Below are 19,528 nucleotides of genomic sequence, written 5' to 3'. Positions count from 1 at the left end.
TGTGAGAGTTGGATTATAAAGAAAGCTGAGCGCCGAATAATTAATACTTTTGAACTGTGGTGTTGGAGAAGACTCTTGAGAATCCCTTGGACAGCAAGGAGATCCAACCAGTCCATCCTAAAGGAAATCAGTCCTGAATATTCATTGAAAGGACTGATGCTGAAGCTGAAGCTCCAATACTTTGGCCACCTGATGCGAAGAACGGAGTCATTGGAAAAGACTGATGCTGGGAAAGATTGAAGGCAGGAGGAGAAGGGGACGACAGAGGATGAGATGGTTGGATGGCATCACCGACTCAATGGACATGAGTTTGAGCAAGCTCTAAGAGTTGGTGATGGACAGGGGAGCCTGGCATCCTACAGTCCATGGTGTCGCAAAGAGTTGGACACGACTGAGTGACTGAACTGAACTGAATGGCAATGGAATGTAAAGAATCCTTCCTTCTTCCTGCCATCTTCCTCTCCCCCTGTCCTCCCTCCTTCTTTTCCCCTCGCTTCCTTCCTTTACCTCCCACCTTCCTTATTCTTCTCCTCTCTCCTTTCTTCCTTTCTTTCTTCCCTTCTTCCTTCCTCATTCTATCTTGTTCCATTTTCTTTTCTCTTTCCTGCCTTACTCCCTTTTCTCTTTCTAACTTCCTTCCTTCCCTGCTTTTCTGCTAGACACTTGGCTAAGTTCTGGGAATATAATTAGGAACAAAGCAGACATAAAATTCATTCTCATAGAAGTTACAGTGCTTTGGAGTTGGATAAAATTATCAATTGTGATCAGTGCTGCTACTGCTGCTGCTAAGTCGCTTCAGTCGTGTCCGACTCTGTGCGACCCCATAGACGGCAGCCCACCAGGCTCCCCCGTCCCTGGGATTCTCCAGGCAAGAACACTGGAGTGGGTTGCCATTTCCTTCTCCAATGCATGAAAGTGAAAAGTGAAAGTGAAGTCGCTCAGTCGTATCTGACTCTTAGCGACCCCATGGAGTGCAGCCAACCAGGCTCCTCTGTCCATGGGATTTTCCAGGCAGGAGTACTGGAGTGGGATGCCATTGCCTTCTCCGTGATCAATGCTAGGGGAGAACAAACAGGCATCCATGCATATTAAGGAAATCTGAACTACTTTGAGAAGACTGGGGAATTCATGGTGGGGAAAGGAGAGAAAAAGATAGGAATGTGGGGAGAAAGAGAGACAGACACACACATACACACTGCAGAGACTAGAATATTTCAAAAAGTCTGTTGGACATGGTAAATGATTTGGTGAAGTCATTAAGAGGTGGGAATAAATTATAGATATGAGAAAATTTTAAGGCTGCAATTTTAAAGAAAATGATTTACTTGAAAGAAACGGAAGACAGGAAGAATTAGCTTTTAAATGAAGGTAATTAGGTTGGTTTTGACTCTGTTGAGTGTGAAATATTGACTGATCTGGTTTTCATTTATTTTGGACATGCACGTTGATAATGACATGTGTGCTTCTTTTTTTTTGATTTGCCATACTTTTATTTATTTATTTTCTAGATTAATGTTATTTTATTTTTAAATTTTGTTTTATTATTGAAGTATAAGTGCTTTACAGGGTTGTGCTCGTTTCTGCTGTACAGCAAAGTGAATCAGCTCCATGTATACATATATCCCCTTTCTCCTGAGCTTCCCTTCCACCCTCCACTCCCATCCCTCCCCTCTAGGTCATCACAGAGCAGTGAGCTTAGCTCCCGGTGCGTCTCCCACTAGCTAGCTATTTTACGCATGCCAGTTACATATGTCAGTGCCACTCTCTCGGTCTGCCCCACTCTCTCCTTTCCCCTCGCCTTGTCCACATATCCATTCTCTACATTTGCATCCCTATTCCTGCCTTGAAAATAAGCTGAGTGCTTCCTTTTTATAAAGGAAATGCATCTGTAGCATGATAACCTTTGCCTTATTTTACTACAGTATTTTAAATCTTTATCCTCTCTTGGCGTTTATTTCTGGGCTAAATCTCAAAATTCACAGATTTCTATCCTTCAATATTACCAAAATGAACTGGAATTTTATGTTTATTGATAAAATTAACTTGGATAATAAAAGGGTTAAGTAAAAATAACAGCATTTCTTGTAGCATTCAAATGCTATGATGAATTAGTTTGAGATTCAGTCAGATTAAATTACTGTCCAGTTATATCCATGTGATTGTGGTTACTACCTTTTTTTTTCTTCCTGAGATTTAGATCTAAGCCAAAATTAGAATGATGAAAATAATTATAAAAAAGATTATGAGTCAGTTCTCTAAATATTTTTTAAAAACCTTTCATTATGGAAAATTTCAAACATATGCAAAGAGAAAGAGTAAAATAATGAATCCTCCATGTCTTCTTCACACAGCTTCAGTGATTCTCAATTATGGCTAATCTTATTTCATCTGTAACCCTACTCACTTCCCACCTCAAATTATTTTGGTGAAAATATCAGAATTATATCATTAACCTGGAAGTGATTTGGTATATATCTTTAAAATATAAGCAGTCTGTAAAAAACATATTCAGGGATAGTTAGGGAGTTTGGGATGGACTATGTACGCACTGCTATATTTAAATTGGATAGCCAACAAGGACTTACTGTATAGCACATGGGACTCTCCTCAATGTTACGTGGCAGCCTGGATGCGAGGAGAGTTTGGGGGAAAATGGATACATGTATATGCATGATTGAGTCCCTTCACTGTTCACCTAAAACTATTATAACATTGTTTGTTAATTGGCTATACCCCAATACAAAATAAAGAGTTAAAAAAAAAACATATTCATGATAATAGATACCGGTACAGTAAAAGAATTCTTTGATGATATTTATTTTCAAAGCTACTCTTTTAAAATTTTAAGCATCTAATAACAGAATTGAAACATTTGACCTTAAATGAAGTGGAGCAGTTATATTTTCAAAGTTTTCCTTCTTAGTATACAGACTTGGATGTGTACCCAAATTATCAGAAGCCATTGGCACTTGGTCAGTCATTTTCTATCAGGGTGGTATGAAAGTCCAGACACCCCAATACCAGTGAAGACCATTTAAATCAGATTTCAGTCTATATTCCTCTCACATAAAGAATTAACCATATCAGACTTCATGAAATAATCCACTGAGGAAAGGAATCTTAGCTAAGAGGTTGATTTGTTTCTAGGAAAAAAAAAGTGAGGAAAGACTATATTCATTTCCCTTATCTCATCCAATGCAAACTGATTTTTATATCATTAATTTGAAAAGAATCAGCAGGAAGACTTTGCTAGTAAATACCCTCTCCATTTGAGGGAACAAGCTGTAATCTAGTGAAAAATGTTTGCATTTTAACATTAGAAGAAACACCTAGTGAAAGGTATTTGACAGTTTTCTTGTTATTCACCTGAAAAATGAAGCTATAATGTATCTATACCATAAAGATAAAATGAGTGAATGTGCTGGTTGGTTAGCTAGTTAGTTAAAAAAAAAAAAAAAAACGACTAGTAGTTGCTAGTTAGTCAAAAGCTAGTTAAAAAAAAAACCTAGTTTTAAAGGGCGATAGGGGGATAAGTATTGAGAAGCTAAGTTGATCAGGGACATCTTTGTCACCACCACAGTATTTTACTAATCTAATTATTTTATACATTCTTATTGTCTCTTCTCGATGCCACTGAAGTTCTTACATTTAAATTTTTTTTTTTTTTTTTTTGGTACAGGTTATCAAGGATCCTCCTCCACCACCACCTTCTGCACCAAAAGAGGTAAATGAGTGCTTAATAAGTGATGTGGGTATTTTTTTTTTTTTGTATTTAGATATTATGCCAGATCTGATCAATTATGCTGTTGTTAGGTAACTCTGATATATTGACTTTTGAGTTTATGACTAAGTCACTTGTTATTTTTCAAACCTTGTGGTTTCTTTTACATGTTAGAAGATAGGACCTTCATACATTGATAAACATAGACTTGCTATCAGGAGCAATAGTACATAGAGATTTAATTTACTTTTTATACCAATATGTGAATAATTTGCTGTTACTTACCTTATTTACAAAAAGTTGGAAGATCTAAGCTTGCAGTTTAAAGATATTATTACTTTCTTCAAAATTATTATTACTTTTATATTATTGCTATATGCTGTATTATCATACTATTAGTATAGTATATATTAAATATTATATTACTAGTATATAGCATATACTAGTAATATTGTGTTAGCAAGAAGAAACATGGCATTGTGCATTTTCAAAGCTTCTCAACTACCTTTTTAGTACCAATTTTGCAGGGTTCAAATTTACACACATGTTGAGACTTTCAGTTCAGTTCAGTTCAGTCGCTCAGTCGTATCCGACTCTTTGCGACCCCATGAATCGCAGCACGCCAGGCCTCCCTGTCCATCACCAACTCCCGGAGTTCACCCAGACTCACGTCCATCGAGTCAGTGATGCCATCCAGCCATCTCATCCTCTGTCGTCCCCTTCTCCTCCTGCCCCCAATCCCTCCCAGCATCACAGTCTTTTCCAATGAGTCAACTCTTCTCATGAGGTGGCCAAAGTACTGGAGTTTCAGCTTCAGTATCATTCCCTCCAAAGAAATCCCAGGGCTGATCTCCTTCAGAATGGACTGGTTGGATCTCCTTGCAGTCCAAGGGACTCTCAAGAGTCTTCTCCAACACCACAGTTCAAAAGCATCAATTCTTCAGCGCTCAGCCTTCTTCACAGTCCAACTCTCACATCCATACCTGACCACAGGAAAAACCATAGCCTTGACTAGACCAACCTTTGTTGGCAAAGTAATGTCTCTGCTTTTGAATATGCTATCTAGGTTGGTCATAACTTTCCTTCCAAGGAGTAAGCGTCTTTTAATTTCATGGCTGCAGTCACCATCTGCAGTGATTTTGGAGCCCAGAAAAATAAAATCTGACACTGTTTCCACTGTTTCCCCATCTATTTCCCATGAAGTGATGGGAAAATAAGGTAGATTCCATGAATTGTGAAATGAAAGGAGCTCTTATATTCCGTAGAGCTTCACTAGAAATTTATACACGTAAGCAGAAGTACATACACATGTGCTATGTGTAATTTTTACTATATTTCTTCCATATCAGTGGTATTATTCAGAAAAATATCTAAATGTGAGCCAGTTCTGACTAAGTAACATTTTAAGAAATTATTAAACACCTTTTCAAAACTTGTATCTGCATAGGAGGAAGAAGAACCTCTGCCTACCAAGAAATGGCCAACTGTGGATGCTTCCTATTATGGTGGTCGAGGTGTTGGAGGAATTAAAAGAATGGAGGTTGGTATCTCTTAAAAAATATAGAAGCTGCTAGTCTGGAATATATATTTTTAGAACTATTAAGCCATGGAAACTACTTTTCACAGCTCAATTTCCTAATACCATCCAATTTTTCTTAACATGTGATATTTTTTTGGGCAATTTTTTTTTCCATGGAATAATTCTAACCATTTCAAAACTGTGCAAGAACTGACTTCATTAGCCAATGGATTGCATTGATAAGACGCCTGAATTCTAAAGGGCAAAACAAAATTAGGGATTTTCCTCACTGTTTTGGAAAAAATGACTACAGAGAACATCAACTTTGAAGAAGCCAACTACTTAAAGTTGTAACAATGATTGTCTTTGAAAAGATTCAGTAGTTAAGTACTGTTTGGGGAGAAAAAAATGTTAAACTATTCAGTAGAGTGGATATGACCCTATCATAAATGTAGAGGAAGTACCCTTAAGGCTTTTTAAAAATAGGTTTTATATTATAAAGTAATTAGCCTCCAATGAAAATAAACTTATATTAAAACATGAAAATAAAAATAAAAATAGGTTTTAGTTGCCACTTATGAATAATCATAATTAATATTAAATATCATTTATAGAATGTATTAAATTTTTAGACTGGCAAAAAGTGTGGATTAAAATAGAACTTAAATATTATATCTTACATATCAAATGAGGTCTTCTTATCACCACAGACATATTTTTCAATGTGATGAAATAATTAATAATAAGCAAGCCCTGTCAGCACTGACCCCTTAACAGTGGCAGAGATAAGCCAGCTTCCAATCCAAGGGAGCAATTGGAGGGATCTTCTCATTGATATCATGACTTTATTATTAATCACAGATCCTGGCAAAGCATGTATATAAGAAGATGTATGCAGCGGGAAAGCGGTTAGACAGGAATTAGCACAATGTGTTAGTAGTTGTCTTTGAATGGAGTGATTTTCAATTTGTGTTATGTATTTCCCTGCTTGTTCATGACCTATTTGTCAGTGAGCATGTACTAATTTATATCAGAATAATAAGCCTGATTCCACTTTGAAATCCACACATCTAGAATGCCACATGACAGTGGGGTTCAAATACACTGCACGCGTGCTCGGTTGCTCAGTCGTGTCCAACTCTGCAACCCTATGGACTGTAGCCCGCCGGGCAGCTCTGTCTATGGGATTCTCCAGGCAGGAGTACTGAAGTAGGTAGCGCCTCCCTTCTCCAGGGGATCTTCTCAACCCAGTGATGAAATCCAGGTCTCCTGCATTGCAGGTGGTCCTTTACCATCTGAGCCACCTGGTATATCTGTTCTTATTGAAAACACAAGGAATTGTGGCAGATTTTTGTTATTCCAATATTCTAGTATTCCAGAGATTAGGAGTCTCTTTCTACAGAAAATAAAAGCATATGCATGAGCTCCTGAATGGGTTCCACGTTAAAAGGCATATTACTGGAATATGGTCAGGAAAGCCATGGGGCCATGAACATCCTTGAGTAACTCACATTTGAAGTTTTAAGAGTTATTGACTCTTTTATTTAAAGTTTAGTTAAATTTATTAGTGAAATTTATTAATTTGTGTTTTAGTTTTGACTTAATTAATATGAAATTACATTGCCCTTTCTTTTTAGCTGAAGAAAATTTATGAGAAGGACTCACTTACTGTTAATAAATCAGAGTCCATTTTAGTCATAGATAATTTTTTTTAAGTTTTTTCTTTAATGTGGACCATTTTTAAAGTCTTTATTAAATTTGTTCAATTTGTTTTACATTTTTGTTTCTCAAAACAATATTGTTTGTTTCTATTTTACATTTTGGTTTTTTTGGCTGCGAGGCATGTGGGATCTTTTTTTTTTTTAATTTTATTTTATTTTTAAACTTTACATAATTATATTAGTTTTGCCAAATATCAAAATGAATCTGCCACAGGCATACATGTGTTCCCCACCCTGAACCCTCCGCTCCCCCTGCATTGGAAAGCAAAGTCTTAACCAATGGACCACTGGGGAGGTTCCCTAACCATGGATAATTTTGGCTACATTTTATGGACTACTCCATCAGTGAGGTGGAAATAAGGATGGGAATGATGAAAAAAATGAGCAAGTAAATATGGGCATCACAAGGGGGAAACACAATACATAAAAATACACAATAAAAATATACTGAGAATTAAGCACCATTAGACTTTTTCAAGTATGAATTTATTTAAACTTGGAGAGGAAAAATAGAAAACATACCTTGTTTTAAAATCATGCCTATTCAAATCTGGAAAGTATTTTCCTTTAAAAAAATACCTTAAAGGGAAAGTAAATAGAATTATAGAAATCATGGTACATCTGAATTAAAAAATAAGTCTTTGTAATTAAATGTTGTTTTAAGCCAGGATAGGAATTTTAGTAGAAACTCTTTCTTCCTTCTCCTTTACATTAAATACTTAAACACTATGGTAATGATTATTTGCAGAAAGCTGGAGCTGAACTGATGTTAATAATAGCTGTTAGCACAACTGAGCCACAGTACCTGATGACTTCACATGTGTGTTTCTGGCAGTTCAGCAGGAAACTGTTTTTGTTTCTTTTCTCAGTTCTGAAATTGCTCCTTTATGATACAACCTCTGAATATGCTCAGAAATTATGGAATTTCATTGTTTATCATGAAAACCAAATAGAATTGGAAACATTTAGCTATCAAATTTGAACTTTTAAAAAAAATATTCAAAAGTCAGATATATCAATTTTGTTAAGGCTGCCTTTAGCAATCTATTCTTATTATTCTTTTATCCTTTTTTGCTATCTCAATGTGGTCAAACTAAAATATTAAAATTTATACATGTAAGTATGCATATATATTTAATTGTTTTTAAGAGTTTAAGGAAAACTCTATATAGTGTTTCCTAGCTTTAGAATTTGAAGTTGAGTGAGAAAGGATTGTGCTGTTGTTTGTGGTGATGATGATAATGATGAAACAGCTATGATGAACTAAGAATAATGGATTTATGTAATGCATTTATTTTAGACCTCAGCAACTGTAATTGGGGCTTCCCTGGTGGTTCAGAGGTAAAGAATCTGCCTGCCAATGGAGACATGGGTTCATTCCCTGGCTTGGGAAGATTCCCTGGAGAAACAGCAACCCACTCCAGTGTTCTTGCCTAGAAAATCCCATGGACAGAGGAGGTTGGCAGGCTACAATCCATGGGTCGCAAAAGAATTGGATGCAATTTAGTGATTAAACAACAGCAACAACAATTATATATTGTGTTGGCCAAAAAGTTCATTCAGTTTTTTCCATAAGATGTTGTAAAATGGACTTTCCCACTAATCTAGTATCATACATTTAGTTGTTTAATAGTTGAGTCCTTAGAAATGCCATGTTGGGTGAGAACTCAAGTTCAACTATCTTCATGTTCTTTATCTGAGAATGGTGCCAATGTTATTTAGAGGAAGGATACAATTACCATTACCTCTGTGATATCAACTGAATGCTGCACTAGTTAAAGTCTGAGTTAAAAATCTATAACTTCTGAATGGTCCTAAATTTTACCTACTTATACTTCTACTCGGAATTACTTCTTTATGTTATGATACTATTTGACTATGTATCTTATTTTGTTTGTTTGTTTGTTTGTTTTTCTCTTAGAATTGAGACTGTACAACTGCAGGAGATGGGTCCTGGGTTTAGAATTTTTTAGTTCAATTTAGATATATCTAAAGATTTTTAAAGTTTTAATTAATCTAGGCAAAGACACTGATTTGAAAGAGAAGGTCATTTCTCTGGAAAGAAAGCCAACTATCTAGCTCTAAAGGTTTAATGGTGTTTAAAACAATTTTAACAACCTCATAAAGAACATTCTAGTACCACTGATCACACTGAAAGATACAGATACATTTTAATGACTCAACAGGGTCCACTTGAAATTGAAAACCTATTCTAAAATTGTAGTTAAAAAATGGTAAAAACATCTAAGTAAGCCTTATCAAAAAGCTATGAATAGATCTTTCTATGAACAGTAATCATCTGTATTCCTGTCTGCTAATTCAGGTCATTAAAATGCTTTTAAAAAGCTTATTAATCATTTTTTCTTTGTAGAAATTACTTAACACTGGTGAGTCACTGTGTGCTCAGGACAGGCCTTCCTGTTTCTTTTTAGAGCTTCACTTATCTTTGTCTTCTTTGGTAACATCCTTGCTTTTTAGACTTCTCTGCTGCTCTTGGATGAACAAAACCTTCCTCCAGGGGCCGCATCCTCTTCACATCCCCACACTGGAAAAAAATTTGGCTCAGATTTAGCCAATTTTCATTGAAAAATGAAGAAAACATCACTTGACCTTGCAGTTGTTTTCAGTATCCAGGGTTTTCAGAGAAAGGAATTCCCCCAAATTTGTGGAAATCTCTCAAGTCTCTGAATTCTTTTCTTCAGAGTCTTTTCAAATTTGTCTTCCTTAATGAAAAATGTGTATGTCAAATAACCATATCCATATGAACAGAGGAACTGAAGACTGAGAACTGCTTTACAAAATGAAGATAAAACATACATAATTATTTTTACTTCCAAAGGCGAAAGTTTAGTCATACTTTTGTCTTTAGTCAAACTTGATGGAAACTTTGGAAGGAAAAATTAACTTCTTTTATAAAATATATTTGTAAAATTTGAACCTAGTTGAAACATCTTGTCCACTTCAGACTAACATGTTCAAATCCCTGTCTTGCTACTTACTGCGTGGCTTTGGGCTCATCACTTAACCTCTCTGTATCTTTGTTTCCTCCATGGGAAGCAAAAAACACAGTATCTACCTCATAGCATTTTTTGTATGGATTAAATGCAGCTTGGCCCATGATAATTATTCAGTAAATGCTAATTATCATCGTCATTACCATCTATTTCAACCATTGTCATCAGTATATAGGTGTGTGTGTTTAGCTAGAAGGAGAACATACCTAGAGAATAGAATTACACATTTCCCTTGTAAAATACAAATTAACTCCTTATTTGAAACAATGGAGAAATGGTTGGCTGTATCAAATTTAATCGATGCCAAATTTTTATAAAGGGTCTTTATTTCTAGAATCTTGATATTAAATACATAAGGAGTGGTGAAAAATCTGTTAAATCTCAGAAGAGAAATTTGGAGTTAGCTTACTTACTCATCTTTTGACTCTGAGGTGATGAGGCAAGAACCAGCTGAACAAGAGTCTGTTCTCCTAGGCCACTGTATGTCTGATAGCAATATTTCCCTTTGTTTTAAAGGTTCGTTGGGGTGATAAAGGATCTACAGAAGAAGGTGCGAGGCTGGAGAAAGCCAAAAATGCTGTGGTAACCCTTCCTGAAGAACCAGAGGAACCCGTCAGACCGAGACCACCGCCATCTAAACCCACACACCAGCCTCCTCAGACAAAGTGGTACACACCAATTAAGGTGACTGTTCAAACTTTGTGGGATTTAACTGCAGCTTCCTAAAGTGTAATCCTTTTAGTCTCCCCGTAGGAGGACCAAGGTATATCAAACAACAGACATTCAATTTACCTTCTAATGACTAACTGAGTCATTTCTCAGCAACAAGAAACTCTGTTTTTGTTATTTATTCATTTAATTTATGAAAGAAATGAGAGTAGAGGAAAAGACTTTATCTTCTTCATTTTAGTTCATTTATCTAGCAAGCAGAGGTTGAGTACATTTCCCAGAGATTTACAGATCATGTTTCCCTTTAGGGCCGGCTGGACGCGCTCTGGGCTTTGTTGCGGAGGCAGTACGACCGAGTTTCCTTGATGCGACCTCAGGAAGGAGATGAGGTTTGTACCTGGGATGTGTTGGGAAAAAAGCTGGATTATTCTTTTAAGGATGAAATAATTGATGAGATTAATATTTTCAGTGCCAAGCTATATTTAATGTTATATGATTCTAGAGTGGTGTTTAAACTATCAAAACATCTAAATCTTAAGATTTTACTTCTATGAGATGGAGATAATTTTAAAAACATCTGAGTTCAACCATTTAGAAAACCAATTTGAGAAAATATTCCTGGAATATTCCTAACAGATCATTTACCCTTTGCTGTGACCATAGGTAGAGAGAATTAGGTGGTTTGTGAAGCAGGCTTTTTCATTACCAAACCACTGTGGTTAATACAAAGTTCTTGTATTTAAGAAGTTTGTGCCTCTGTTCAAATTAATGCATAATCTAGAGTTCTGCTTCTCAAACGACATGTAACAACTCTCTTCTTCAATATGCTAGACTTTCACTTTATAGGTTTTAAAATTGTTTTCATGCATCATCTTAGTTTTCTGTCCCCTAACTTAGACATTAATTTTCAACATTTTAAGTGTTGGGTATAGTGGTAGCACTGAAGATGTATTAGCAAAAACAAGAGAGTGGTTCCAACACTCTTTTCAGTAACCTTCTATATTCCTTTAACTCTCATGATTAAAATTTAGTTTTATGGCCTTTTCTCATTTGTACTAATTTTGACTTAATTCAATAATTTATAGATTATAAATATGCACAAGTAATAGCATCTGGTAATATTGGGGGGTACAGATGATAGACTTGCTCTTAAGAAATCTAAACTTTGGGATACACACAAAAATACAATTTATTCCAGAACATGATCTAAGCCATATATAGATAAGCATCAAGTACTCTTGAGTACATGGAGGAAGAGATATTAACTCTTCCTGGAGGAATCTGGGAATGTTTCATCAAAAATAGAGGCTTGCTAGTTTTAAAAATGCATAAGATTTCATCAGGTGAAGCTAGGTGGAATGAGTATTTCCACAGATGAAGCATCATGAGCAAAATCTCTGAGGTAGCCAAGAACAGTGATGTGTGGATTAAAAGATAGTCTGGGGGTTGGGGATTCAAGCCAGAATGATGAATTGGGAATAGAAGAAATCTTTGAGTTTGGATAAATTGATATATTTGTGCTTCTGAATGATGCATTATAATCATTCTTTCATTAATTCAAACAAATATCTATCTAATGTCTAAAATGTACCAAACACTGTGTTAGATACCAAGTAAATCTAACATTCTTCTTAGATTATAGTGCTAGAATAGTTTACACATTGCCCCAGCAGGTTAAAGCATCATTTATTTTTCCATGATTGGAGAATAATGCTTTCATTATTTTGACCAAAATTTCCTTTGTTTTTTGAGAATTTGCTCATTCTTCTGTCTGATATAATCCTAGAAACTTTATCCTAACTCTTGAGGTTAAATTGTTTCAAAACTCAGAATTTTTCAGATTTTAGGAATCTGATACAGTCCATGTATCTGTTTATATACTGTGGAAAGCATCATCTCCTGAGCTCAGTGTTGAGACATTCTGTTACAGAAATATTGATTAGTACAGGTGGATAATAATAGACCATAAATACTCTTCAGTTAGTCCAGGTCAGTTTTTTCTTCCAAGTGTATTTTAGTGACACAGTTAACACGAAACTTTCAGTTTTAAAAGATTTTGTATTTAAAAAATATAGACAAAAGATAGTAAACTTTTATTGTTTCCCAGTTTTTTGTTTACCACTTTTTTCACTCTTCACCTATATATATGACTTACGATTTTTAAATTTGTTTTTGTTTAAATGCAGGATTTTTAACTTAGTAAATATCAATTGTTGGTTCAGTTAATTGATTTGCTTTTCCATCAGGTATATATTATGAGTCTATGTGTGTCTGACACAGTCTGATTTAATCTTTATTCATAATACCTATTCTTGATGGCTTTGCTGCTTCCAAAATTTTGTCAACTGCAAATTTTTGTCCCTTATTTCAAATTCAGACCTCAGTGGGGTACTCCATGAGCACCTTCTGCACAGATTGACACTCCACACTGTTAATTGAAATGAATATGGTAAAGGTAGAAGCCCACCAATAGTATTAACTCAGTTTACCATCTTATTCACAAGGATATTTAATAAATTTTATTAGTTTTCTGTATTTAAGGTATAATGTATATTTATGTATTCACCCATTCAACTGAATCAGTGATGCAAAATTATTTGGTTCTGGAAATCAAGTAATTATGACATGATTTTTTTTCTTGCTTCTAATTCTTGCTATGATCTTTTATAATATTTATTATTTTTTTAGACTAGGGTTTGATGTCAGACCTATAGTTTACAGCATATAACTTTTTCCCTTTAGACAGCCTGGGAAATCTTTGCCTTCCCCTCTTTTTATTTTTCATTTCCCTGTTTTTCATGTTTCACAAAGATTATTAAGAATATCTGAGTTTCTGTCACCTTTGTATCATCTACCAGGACCTCTTTGATAGAGTTAATAGAGTTAATTTGATAGTTAATTCCAATATTAACTTCCCATCGTCCATATGCTAATTTCTTATACTAATTTATGCATTTCTTATACACTATGCTAATTTTCTTTCTGGCTTCTTCTTCTTCTGAAGTCTTTTAATTGCTCTATTCTTTTCCTCATGAGCATAGTAAATACTGTTATTGATAAGGCCCACTCATGGGACTTTGGTACTTATGCCCCAAAGAATCTGCATCAAACATAGGACACTTCATCTTAGTAAATGTTTGGTGGGTTTTATTTTTAAAAACTTTACAATGACTGGAATACATCAAATATTATTATCCAAAAAGTAATATTTAATTATTTCTCTAAATAAAATTGTTTGCATGGTACATGGCGTAATCTGTGCTGATATGCCAGCATCCCACAAATTTTATTTTTAAAAAAAGACCATATAAAATTTCCAATACTTTTCTTTTGCTTTAGAATAGCTTTCGAGAAACTTAATTTACCTAGTAAGAAATTGAGGACCCAGAGATAGGATAATAAGTGATACAGAACATATTTGGCACAGCTAATTTTTATATATGTTAGTAAGATGGGATGCTTTGCTTTCGTAATTATCTAAGCAGGAGAAGAAGACCATGGCTCACTGTTACCTTCTATTTATTGTGGCTAGTTAGGTAAGCTCTCAGAAATTAAACTGTCTGAATCCCAAGGTTTTTATCAACTTAGTTTATATAGATATGGTTTATCTCATAGGATTACATGGAGTAGAGGAAAATTTAAATTTAGAAGACAAAGATGTCCAAGTAGCAGTGTCCTCTAGTTCTCTGCCTATTCTTTGTTTTGGATTTCCTAGGCAAGCTGGGGCATAATCACTGAATGAGAAAATTAGTCTTGGAGGGTTTTTTGGACACATTTAGATAGCCAGATTTACCTATGACTAGGCTCCGCCAGCATAAGGAAGGATAAAATTCTAACTTCAACTTGACTCCCCTGAAACCAATCAGTACTTGATAAAACTAAGTTAAAATATAGATATCTGACTACTCAGACAACTGATGAAAGATTTCTTAAATATGTGTGTACTGAACTGAACTGAACATATACAATGTATATAGGTATATATATGTATCAATATTGATTCCCACTAAAAAGATTTGTCTCTGCATATCAAATAGTTCATTGGAATATATGTTACTAGCTGTTCAAGGCCAGTTCTTTTTAAGAAAAACTTAATCTTATCAACTGGTGAATAAATTTTGCAAATAATTTTGTTATTTTTCTGTGCTTGTAAAGGCTTGAGTGTATTTACTTTTGACTATGCTTCTTGTGAAATGTGTGCATAATGGTATGAGGTGTGTGTGTGTGTGTGTGTGTGTGTGTGTTTAAAGCAATTTGTACATTGCAGAGATTAGGAGGACTTTTGCAAACATTTTCATTTCGTTGGGCATGGATGCAGTTTTGCTGTATATTGTCAATAAACAAATGAGAACGCTTTCTCATTTCTCAATTTTAAAGAAAGTAATAGTCATGCTCTTTCTTTGGGGGTGGGGGAGACACAACATAACTGCTTGAGAGACAATAAAACATCATTGTTTTCAGATTGTGGCTGATGGTTCCAAAATAACACCACCTCCCCTTAGTCAAAAGCGCGGTTTTCCACCTCGAAAACCCATCCTGTCTTGGCTTTATAAATTGTTTACTTCAGATTCTGCCTCCTGAGAGTCTAGTTTCATAAACACATCAGCGTCCATAGAACCAAACCCGGAGTCACGCACATTTCCCCTGCAAGGCCCGTCACGCTGAATTTCCAACCAAATGGCTCTCTTTTCATGGCTCCGAGGCCGCAGCGGGCTCAGCGGCAGCAACCGCGGCCGAACTGAAGTCCTTGATCAAGTAACTGAAGTTCAGGCGTCAAGTATCAAAGGGACGCCAGACACCTCTTGCTCGGCCCCCGCCCTCCGGCTACCTGTGGGCGCCGCCAGCCCCCGCCAAGCGGCGGGACGGCTAGGCTGCGGGGCTGCGAGCGGCCGGGGGGCCGGGCTTTGATGGCGGCCGCCGGTCCTCGGAGTCATGAATGTTTCAGCGCGCGGGCGCGAGGTGCGGGCGGCGCGTCCAGGTGTGAGCTCGCAGGTTGTCGCCGACATCTGTTTGCCGCGGCGGCGGCGGCCTCCCCCGGCCCGCAGCGAGCGGCCGGATTGTCAGCGGAGGTAGTTGAGAGCGGCAGGACCGTTTTGGTCTCCCTCTCGCTGCCTGGAGGCCTGAAACACCAAAGGTAGGAGCAGGGGGTGGACACAGCTGCGCTCCCGAACTTGCCTTAGGCGCGAATAAAGAGATCTAATGCAGTTTGACTCCGTGGCGGTGGGGAGACGAGGACGGAAAGCCACTTCAGAGGCAACTTAACGCGGCAACATCTGCCGCCAAGTTTCCAGGGAGTGACGGGGGACAGCAGGTACCCATCGAAGTCTCCACATAAACAGCCTCCGTGAAGCCGGGGACTCTTTTGAAGGGTCTCCATCAAACGGGCTGGGGTCTGCAGCAGGCGTTTGTTTGGTTTTCAAAGCGGTGTTTTGTTTTTGCCATAACAAGGTAATTTATAAATGATGCATTAGCAGGCGTTCTCTCTCTCTTTTTTTCTATTTCTATTTGAAAAGAGAGGTAGAGAAGCAGCAAAGCAAAGAAGAAAGCGCAGTCCTGGTTAGGGAGCTGTTCCACAAACCCAATCTCCAAGGAGCTTCTTGTCTGTCATCGAGGTTATGTTAACCTTCAGACCGCAGTCCCTCCTTCACCAGTAAGCAGACAGAAATTGAAACACGGCCAGAAAAGAATGCTGGTGGTAGTAACACCCGTGGTGAAGTATGCACACTATGTCTTTGTTTTTTAAACTTAGGGCTTTTTATTACACGGAGATGAAAGAGAATTAGGTTTTCTTGCCAGATGTGTTTAAATTTTAGTAAGACGAAACTGAGAAAATTGCACTGACTTTAATTTTCTTCTCATTTATAAAGGCTGCGTAGCGATAGTTGGGTATTAAAAATCAAAAGTAAGAATAACATGTTAATGGAAGTGTTTTTTTTTTTCCTTTTAAAGAAGTTTTCTCCTCTACTACCTAGATTCAGCCAGAAAAAAATCTTAAGGATTTGTATAATTCGCTGAGATTATTGCAACAACTTATAATTGTGTGCACACAGTATTGACACAACAGATTTGTTAAAAAATTAGTCTGACAAGTAAAGCTTTGGGGTATGGTAAGGTAACAAGGATTCTATGGTAATATAAACTGTTATGGTTAATAATATTTAGGCAGACTCACCTGAGGAACTAGCTGGGCGGCCGCGAAGATAAAGGAGCTGATCCAAAGTGGCCTTTGGAGTGAGGGCAGCCAGGGTGCAATGACCTGAGGAGAAATGCTAGCACTTGGCAAAGTTTTCATCAGTCGGTGGTGAAATAAACAATATAGGTACATAGCGAGTTTCCAGTTAAGCTAAGTTTATTCCATGGAGAGGACTTCCATTAATTGTGCAGATATTTTCATTTTTAAAAATGATTGATGGTAGCTGCTTAAAAAAAAAGTTCATTATAACAGAACTCAGTGCTAGTCCTCTGATTTTAAAAAAAATCTACAGACAAACTCTCCCACCAAATCCCAGTCTGAGAACATAGGTAGCACTGGTTTATTTAGAAGGCACCAGAGAAGCCTGTGGAGAAGGCAATGGCACCCCACTCCAGTACTCTTGCCTGGAAAATCCCATGGACGGAGGAGCCTGGTAGGCTGCAGTCCATGGGATTGCTGCGAGTCAGACACGACTGAAAGACTTCACTTTGACTTTTCACTTTCATGCATTGGAGAAGGAAATGGCAACCCACTCCAGTGTTCTTGCCTGGAGAATCCCAGGGATTGGGGAGCCTGGTGGGCTGCCATCTATGGGGTCGCACAGAGTTGGACACGACTGAAGTGATTTAGCAGCAGTAGCAGCAGAGAAGACTGAGAACCTCAGTGGTAGAGGATTCCGGCTGGACCTCTGGCTTCCATCTCCAGATCTAGATTTAGGTTCAGTCCTTTGTCAGTCCTGCTTCTGAATTCTTGAGCTCCAAACTAACAGCCTCACCTCTTCAGTGGTTGGTTTTTCAAGGATTCTTAACCCTCCCAAGGATCACTCTGAACACTCATGCTTTCAAAGCAGCGCTCTGTACTATCAAACCACTTCATCTTCAGATCGAAGAAGCATCTGGAAGGCAGCGATTTTGTACCAGGATGGCTTTAAATTCTGCATCACATCTGCAAGACGTAAACCACTTGTGGATGTTTCTGAGCAGATTGAAGCTTTCACTCAGACGATTTGATGTGCAAGATGTCTTCAGTGCTTGGAACTGTGCGGCTAATAACTGCATTCTTAAACTTCGTTTTTAGATTCCATGTAAATACTTTGTGTCATATAGCCAAACGTAGATTTTAGGGACTGTACTTCAGCTTTATTGAGTCAGTCCTACTGAACACAAAATGCCTGCAATGCTTTCACTTTTCCCTTTTTATACTTAAATGAAAGAGTAGAGAAAAATATCATTTGTAAAAACTCCTAAGTGATTGCTTGCATTTTGTTTCTATAAGATCTGAAATTTTGTATGGTCCTTTAGGCCAAGTAGGATGCGACAGCACTTGGAAAGAATACCAGTAGTTGTTTCTATCCTTTTTGTTACCACCAGTATCTTTCCATTCTTACTATCTTTCTCTCCCGTTCCCCCCTCCCCCCCCCGGAAAACAGATTTAGTAGGCAGATTTATTTATTTAATCTTTTGGCTGTACTGCATGGCATGCATGAGGATCTTAATTCCCTGACTAGGGATTGAACTTGGAGAAGGCAATGGCAGCCCACTCCAGTGCTCTTGCCTGGAAAATCGCATGAATGGAGGAGCCTAGAAGGCTGCAGTCCATGGGGTCACAAAGAGTCGGATATGACTGAGCGACTTCACTTTCACTTTTCACTTTCATGCATTGGGGAAGGAAATGGCAACCCACTCCAGTGTTCTTGCCTGGAGAATCCCAGGGACGGCAGAGCCTGGTGGGCTGCTGTCTGTGGGGTCACACAGAGTTGGACACGACTGAAGTGACTTAGCAGCAGCAGCAGCAGGGATTGAACTCTTACCCCATGTACTGGCAGCATGGAGTCTTAACCACTGGACCATCAGGAAAGCCCCAGTTCTTATTACTTCTTGTCATTACATTTCAGGGCGTCCTTAAAATACGTTAAATATCCCACTTAAATTAGCAGAAAGAATTAACTTTGGTTTACATATATTTGAAAGACAAATTTTTACTAGAATAACTCATGTCGTGAACATGCCATTGTTACAATTTCCACTGTCTGATTTATGCGTGTGTGCATGTGTGTATATATATGTGTGTGTGTAATGTTTAATATAAATGTATGTGTATATATAGTCCTACAGAACATATTTTTCAGTGTATATGTCTTTGACTAATGTCTGTTTCAGTGGAAAATAGCAAGTTCAGAAAATAGAGTGCTTTTTTGATACTATTTCATAGCTTAAATAAAATTGTTGCTTAATTATGCATATAAGCTGGCGAAAGTGTTGATTCAATTTGGTTCCCCAAAGTGAAAAACAGAATATGCAAATTTTAATCATTTAAATTACCCAAAAAGGTTTATTTTTTCAACCAAAGTATAAGTAGAACTTAGATATTTAATTGGCTTCTTACCCCTCTGATCCAGAATGTATTTAGTGGCCTCATATATATGTTATATATTAATTTGTAAGTTTAGGTAGAGATATTTCTTTGTTAGAATTGATCAGCAACCTTTAGAAAATCATGAGACAAAAATTATTAAATTAATATAAATATCCTCTTCTTGAATTAATGCACTGAGTTTAAAAATAAGTCTCTATCTCTGTGTTTTTTTTTTTTTTTTTTTTTTTTTTTTGTCACCAGTGAGCTTTGGCACATTAAAAGAATACTTTAAAAATATCAACTTTGTTAACATTGGTTCCATGGCCAAATGCATTA

General features: G+C 36.9%; 1 protein-coding gene across 1 annotated transcript in view; it reads left to right on the top strand.

Annotated features, from left to right (window-relative positions):
- ANTXR2 (ANTXR cell adhesion molecule 2) overlaps positions 1-19,528 on the top strand; it is a 169,509-nt gene that overhangs the window by 86,693 nt on the left and 63,288 nt on the right. Inside the window, exons 13-16 of the mRNA XM_055588895.1 lie at positions 3,680-3,724; positions 5,169-5,261; positions 10,492-10,659; positions 10,953-11,033. Coding sequence (XP_055444870.1) covers positions 3,680-3,724; positions 5,169-5,261; positions 10,492-10,659; positions 10,953-11,033 — 387 coding nt within the window. The remainder of the gene's footprint in view (positions 1-3,679; positions 3,725-5,168; positions 5,262-10,491; positions 10,660-10,952; positions 11,034-19,528) is intronic.

This window comes from Bubalus kerabau, chromosome 7, assembly GCF_029407905.1.
Source record: "Bubalus kerabau isolate K-KA32 ecotype Philippines breed swamp buffalo chromosome 7, PCC_UOA_SB_1v2, whole genome shotgun sequence".
NCBI lineage: Eukaryota > Metazoa > Chordata > Mammalia > Artiodactyla > Bovidae > Bubalus > Bubalus kerabau.
Note: the sequence above shows the minus strand (reverse complement) of the source record. Positions and strands in the feature narration are given on the sequence as shown.